The sequence below is a fragment of the Onychomys torridus genome, chromosome 7, assembly GCF_903995425.1.
Source record: "Onychomys torridus chromosome 7, mOncTor1.1, whole genome shotgun sequence".
Classification (NCBI taxonomy): Eukaryota; Metazoa; Chordata; class Mammalia; order Rodentia; family Cricetidae; genus Onychomys; species Onychomys torridus.
This window is the reverse complement of record NC_050449.1, coordinates 108,314,473-108,321,668: the sequence shown is the minus strand read 5'-3', so window position 1 is coordinate 108,321,668 and position 7,196 is coordinate 108,314,473. Positions and strand designations below refer to the sequence as shown.

The following is a 7,196-nucleotide window of genomic DNA, read 5'->3' as shown; positions in this document are numbered from 1 at the left end:
CAAATAAAAATACATCTTTAGGCAGTAAGAATCTTGCATAGTCTCTCTCTCTTTGTGTGTGTGTGTGTGTGTGTGTGTGTGTGTGTGTGTGTGTGTGTGTGTGTGTGTCTTTGACATGTTTCAGGCACTCTGAACATCTGTAGTACAAACACCACAGTTGTATTCTTCAAATCCTGGCTAAGGGACTACTGAAATATTACATGTCCTTTTTCTGGCAAAGCATGGGTAAAGGTTTTTCCTGGACCATTATTTCTCAGATTTTACTGTGCATAAGACTCACTGACTGGGTTCACTAAAACTTGGGATGCTAGAAGCAGAGTTTCTGGTTTCGATGGTGTGGGGTAAGGCTGGAGAGTGTGAATTTTTAGTAAGTTCCTCGGTGCCGCTCTTGCTGGTGGCACAGGGGCTGCACTGGGAGGTTCGTTGCTGTAAGCTCTAACTGTGTGTTTCTGTTCCTTAAAGAACAATGGGAGCCTTTACAATCCAGTGTCCATCCATACGGCAGTGACTAAAGTCTTCTCAGGGTTGTTCCCAGGGGTAAAATTTGGGGGAACAGTTTTTTTTTTTTTATCACTTCTGCTTTCTCCATTCTATAAACAGTAGAAGCAGGCAGCCAAAGAACCCTTAGGACTATTCTCTTAGCATTTGGGCTTTCTGGTGGGAGTGGGGGTGTTTGCTAATCTCACCAGAAGGATTGTCATCTACCTAGTATGTCTCCAGATACACTGGATCTGTGTCCCTCCCCAGGACAGGATTGGTGCCTCTTGGGGAATGAAAGCCACGGCTACATATCCCTCCCCAAGCTGTCTATCTCATCTAGCAGGAAGTCCATGTCTTCCCGGCTCACTTGAGGGCTGATGACCACTTGGCGGAAGAAGTTGACCTTCCCTCGGTGGGGCTGGTAGCCCAGCATGAGACTGCCCTTCTTCATCATTTTCTCCTTAATGGCTGGAGCCACCTGCAAGGGGGAGAGGGCACAGATAAAACCAAGTGTCTTAGCACTTCAACTGACCTTCAGTCAACTGGTGTGGATCTCAGTTTTGTCTTCAAGCCTGATGTAAGAATAATTCATTGAGAACGTTATAGCATATATCCACCAAATCAAGTGGCTGAGCTGTGTTAGTTCACCTTTATGACACCATAAGGAGCTGCTGGCAGCATGTCTATTTACAGATGAGGAAGTCAGGCACACATTAGTCTTCGAGTTCTGTCTGTTGCTGGGATTAAATACCGTGCTCAAAAACAATTTAGGGTAGGAAGGAGTTTACTTCAGCATACAGATTACAGTCTTGCATCAAGGGATGTCAGGGCAGGAACTCAAACAAGAACTTCAGGCAGAAACAATGGAGGGATGCTGCTTGATTTCCCTTTCTTATACAGCTCAGGACCATCTGCCCAGGTATTGTTGCTGCCCACAGTGGCCTGTGACCTCCCACATCAACTAACCTCAGGACACTCTCCCACAGATATATTCAATATGATCTGGGAAATCTCTCAATTGAGACTCCCTTCTCAAGTGACTCTGGGCTGTGTCAAGGTGACAGTGAAAGCCACCTAGGGCATGGGGTCCCTTACTGAATCCGAAGCTTGCCATTTCAACTACACTGGCTGGCCAATGAGCTCTCAGGATCTGTCTGTCTCTGCCCCCTAGTGATGGCGTTACAGGTGCATGTGGCTGTACCTGGCTTGAATATTGTAGTTGATTCTTGGTGAGTATAGTTTATAGAATGGTAATGGGACCTTGAATCATCTTTCCTCCATGTAAGAGGAGCCTGAAGATTCTAAGCATTTGAAAATCCTCAATCTATGGACAAGAAAATAAAACAAAAAACCTTTCCAGGAAAGATGAGGAAATAAATTGTATATAACTGTGCAAATATGATGGGAAAGTATTTAAATGTAAAACATAAACATTATGTATGAAAATGTTACATGATTATGTGTCAGGGTTTTATGCTTTAGCTCATTAGCCCTCAAGAATTTGAGTAGGGGACTTCTCTGCTTAGATAGATGTACACAGATGTGCATGCATCACATATGTATGTAGGTGCTCACATAAGTAACATGAACTTCTTCTCAGTCATATATCACTGCGTGCTCTTCAGATCTCCCCATCTGGTCACCAGGTACTATGGAACCATGGTCTAACTTAGGCTCATGACAAAGCCATGTTTTATGTTTTTCTGTTTGAACAAATTGTTCCTGGCCTCCTGTATGTAAACTGGGGCTGTGAGGGAAATCCCACCATGGTGCCTGCAGTGATCAGTATTAGTAAGGCCTTGTTCACATGTCTGTCAAGGAGAGCCACAAAGCATCAAATTCAGAGCTTGCAGCTTGCAGTTCTGAGAACAACGGTTCTGTGATCACTTCCATACCCATTCCCATCGCTTCCAGTTGCATAGCACAGCACCAGCTCCGGCTCTGCCAATTTTAAATTGAAAGCAGGCATGCTCTTGGCTCCAGCCTCATTGGCATGTTTGTGCCTGCTCACTTTCAGAACCCCTATTTTTTTCTCTCAAAAAGGGTGTTTCCTGCTCCACCTATGGAAGGCCTTTGGGACCTGACACCAGCTTCTGACATTCCCAAGGCTCAGTGAAGCTATTATCAAAATGAATCTGCCAGGCTGTTGTGGTTCATAAGCAAACCAGAAATAATTTTGCTTTAATCTTTTTCACATTTTATTTATTTATTTTGGGGGAGGACAGGGTGCATGTCACTACCACATGTATGGAGGTCAGAGGACAATTTGTAAGAGTCAGTTTTCCGCAACCATAATCAACTTAGGTTTGATTTTCTAATGTCACAAACTGCAAACATAAGAGGCTATGTTTTAATAAAAAGATGTTTGAGAAGTTTAAATTCCTGCTGTTGTGTCTGGCACAAAAATAAACAAGCTTCCACAGGCAAAAACTCGTAAAGTAAGAAAGAAACTTCCTAACTCCAAGTTTGTTACTGGTTCTCTGAGATTACAAAGAAGTAATCAAATGTCTCTGGTCTCAGAGAATGAACGAGTGAAGGTTTGACAGTGTGCAGCAGGGAATTTATTAACCTTTCTGTGAACTTGAAGATCATTTCCTACAAGTCACTACTATGCACATAGTAAAAGGCTTCCTCTCTCTAAAATATCAAGTAGGTAAGAAAGTCCTGAGGACCTGCAAAGCCAACAACTTATTGAATCTCTAGCACAAACCATCCTTGTAACGGTAGCAATTATTATTGCTAATGAATATTTTGTCAATTCTTTGTGCTCTGACAGCTCATTTCAGACTAATTTGAAAGAGCCCTTGTTAATAGTGTAAAGACCAGGGTTGTTTTCACTAACAGGCAGATTATCACCTTTGCACTTAAAAACACCAACCATTTTCTGTTTATAAGGCTGCGAGGCAAGCTCTGTCACTGGGCAATTCGGACATTCTCTTTTCCCTAGCAAGAGCAGAGAAAACAGGCCTAATCCAGCAGGATGGAATATTCACAGGGGAAAGAAAATATGCACAAACTAAATGTAAGTACACGAGTCTCACGCCTAAATGGAGCATGCATGGTGGAAAGCAATTTGGCAAGGCTGAGATTGCTTTCCGGCTCTCAATTATTTTACCGCGGCATTTCCTTCAAATTGTAAATCAAATTCTTTCCTTGTGCCTCTGTGCGCTGGGTTCCTGAATCTTAAGTGGAGGCAGATCCTGACATTGCTATTTCATTGCACAGCTTCCGCTCCACATTTCCATAGGACTTCTGTTTCCCCCTTAAATGACAATCCAGTAATGACTTGGTCATTTCAATGGCTTTCTGTTGTCATCGCACTACAACATACAGGAGCACTGAGTCTTTAAAAGGTGCTTAAACAGAAGGGGACACAGTAAAATGGCTCTCTCTGCCCAAGTGTAGCCCTTTGATAAGCAGCTGGCCTAGCAGCACCTAAACCTTTGAGAAAGAACAATGGTCATGTCCAGAAAATATCTTTCTTTTGAAAATGTGTTCATACTTAATGCTAATGGATATATATCCCTGGGTGGAGTAGTGCATACCTGTAATCTCAACATTTAGGAGCTGGAGGGTGAGGATCAAGAATTCAAAGCTTACCTAGCCTACATGAAATTCTGTCCCTCCTCCCTCCCCAAAGAAAATCAAAATAAGAGGCCTGGAGAGGTGGCTCAGTAGTTAAGAGCACTCAGTGTCCTTACAGAGGACCCAGATTTGGTTCCCATATGGCTGCTCACAACCATCTGGACCTCCAGTTCCAGGAAGATCTGATGTCCTCTTTTGACACCTTTAGACCCCTGCACATTAATTCATAGCAGACATATTCACATAGATTTAAAAAGCAAATAGATCTTAAATCTTATCTTTGATTGATAACCTCTCATGAAGGAAATACTTGTTTTCTCCAATGGAGTCTTACTGGCCAAACAAACCACACTTAATGCCAGGTACCACGGCCAGCAGTAGATGACCAACACAAAATGGACTCAGTGGTAGTTTTGGAAATTTTTTTGTCTCATAGTGCTTTGTCTGGGCATTTTTAATGAAGCTTTATACATCATTTGAATATATGTGCAGATGATATACATATATAATATACATATCATCTGCATATATAAATATATATATATATACATACATACATATATGTGGTGATTGTATGTGCATGTGTCTTTTCCACAGGAAAAGTCAGACATCTGGATATGGGGTGTTGCCATGACAGCCTCCGTACAATGTCTGATAATAAAACTGTTACTTTTGAGACGGACTATCCAAAAGACAGGTCATTGAGCTCAGAATCTGTTAACACTCCTATTAGGAACTACATCACTAATTTCTTTAAATTAACATGCTTTAAGTCAATTATAGTTTGTACCTGGTCCCCTGCCCCCACCTTTTTCCCCATCTATGAGCATCTCTTGAGATCTGAATCTTCGGAAGTGCTGTGAAAACCACAACTTGTGACTGATTCTTTCTCCCCAAAGCCTCTACTGCATCTCTCTGTTCGTAAGACAGCCTTTGCTTCTTAGTGGTTTTAGACATGGAATCGCACACCTCACGCATGCAGTGACTGCATAGTCTTCCATTCTGGTGCCAACTTTGCCTCCAGCCTGGACAATGTGAACTTATTTGTTCCTTCAGGAAGTTGAACTGTCATTGGTTACATTAACACTGAAATTTATTATGGAGAGGAATGACTTTCTCTGGTTTTCTAGAAAGGTCTGTGTTTCCACAAGTTGCCAGAATAGTTGTGGGTGAACAAATTGATTTGTAGATAAACCAGCTATTTGTGGGTTGAAGAAATTCACAGAGCCCAAGTTCAAGAACATCTGTGTCTAGGTTTCCCCAGTTACTCTGTAGTCTGCTGCTCATCTTGCTATCACATGAAGCTTGAGGAGCAACATTGGTGTTGGTGTGTCCTACAAGTATTTTAAAGCTACAGGTCACCTGGCTTCAGACCGTCATCAGAGGAGCTGGGTTTAGATTTGAGTAGTTATGCCTGGTGGTCTGGAAATTTACAAAGGAGCTCAAACATTCTCTCTACCAGTTTGAGAAGCACCAAATAAAGAAGTCTTGCTGCTGGGTGTCTGTGGAGGCAGCAGTGTGGTAGATGGTGGGGAAGGGGGGAGGATGCATTCTGGGCAGGAAATACAATCTAAGGAGAGCAGGGGCGGGGATGAACCCTCCTCAGCTTGGATTGTTTATCTCAATTTTCCACAAGAAGAACTTTCCAAACCAATGACCTTTGGAGAAGTTAGCCAAGTTGTTGTCAATGGTAAAACTTGATAAAGTATTCAAAACACTTAAACATGCCCCAGAAAACAATAAGCATTTTCATTCTGAATGCTTGCAGAGTCCATTTTCTCCTTTCAGTGTGGTTTCTGCCCACATTTTAGTATCTGCCCTGCTTTAATTTTTTACCTGTCTTCCTCTTTGGCACAGTGTACTTGCCCTGATACCCCCGCCCCATAATTTAGAGTTGAAATATATCTGTGTAAATCTCTCAAGCTTAAGTGATATAAAATTGGTAATCTGTAGCCCATGAAATCATATGCATCTAAAAGATCGATTCAGCTTGGCAGAACACAAAGAAATGGCGACATTTCCTCTCTAGACACGCCTTTTTCAACTATGAATATTTGTAGCCTAATTTCTCTCGAGAGGACATCTGAAAATCAGAATGAAGTGTGCCTCCATTTAGAAGAACTGCCCTATTCATGCTTTCTCTAACACAAGTGAACAAATATCAAAATGAGGAGTTTGGAGTCTTGGAGAGTGAAGGAGGCAGTGAGCGTCCCTGGTGGTGTTTACACCACAAAGACAACTATGGCAGACGGTCCAATAAAACTAATGCCGGCCATATATTTGAGGCCAGCTGAAATGAACAGTCATAAAAACAAACCAAACTGAACTGAAAGCTTTAGCTGAAGAATGGACACAATAAACATTTTACACCCTATATAAAGCAAAGCTTAACACTCTGTTGTGTCCCAAGCAGCCAGTTGAGCTAATAGCAGCTGAAGAGCTGTTTGGAGTCAACACCCACATTTCAGCCCATGTTCAGAGATGTCCTTTGTGTGCCAAGAAGTGAGGTATACTTCAGTGAATTCCAACAGAGGCAGAAGCAGTGGCACAGGGGCTTGTTAAAGCAGGTCACGGGGCTGGGGGAGAGGATTAAGCGCTTACCACAAAACACCACAAGGACCTGAGTTCAAATCCCAGCACCCACGTAAAAACCAGCTGTGGTGGGTGTGCCTACAATTTCAGAAACTGGGAGGCAGAGACAAGTGGATCCCTGTTGCTTGGTAGCAGGCTGGTATTGTAAATTTGGTGAGCTCCACACTTAGTGAGAGAATCTGCCTCAAAAATAAAGTGTGGCACAACATCTAATGTTGATCTCTGGACACACACACACACACACACACACACACACACACACACACACACAGCACATCAAGCCATTTAACATTGCTGCAATGACCATGAAATGCTACTTGCATTTAGTGTTCCCAAGACCACGGACATTAAATAACTCAAAAGGCTTGAAGTAACCCCACCCATGGAGGAATGTCCACACTAAAGTGTTAACTGTTAAATATTAAAGCGTCCTGTTCAGCACCGCTTTTCAGTAGTCCTGTGATGCCCCAAGCCCTGTGAGTCCTTGTTTTTCACATGAGTCACTAAGCTTGCTGTGGACCCGAGAAAATAATTAAATG

The 7,196-nt window shown here is 42.5% G+C and overlaps 1 protein-coding gene across 1 annotated transcript in view; it reads right to left on the bottom strand.

Annotated features, from left to right (window-relative positions):
* Positions 1-784: 784 nt before the first annotated feature.
* The window catches only part of Gadl1 (glutamate decarboxylase like 1), a 143,516-nt gene continuing 137,104 nt past the window's right edge, over positions 785-7,196 (bottom strand). Inside the window, exon 14 of the mRNA XM_036194121.1 lies at positions 785-958. Within this exon, the coding sequence (XP_036050014.1) occupies positions 785-958 (174 nt within the window). The remainder of the gene's footprint in view (positions 959-7,196) is intronic.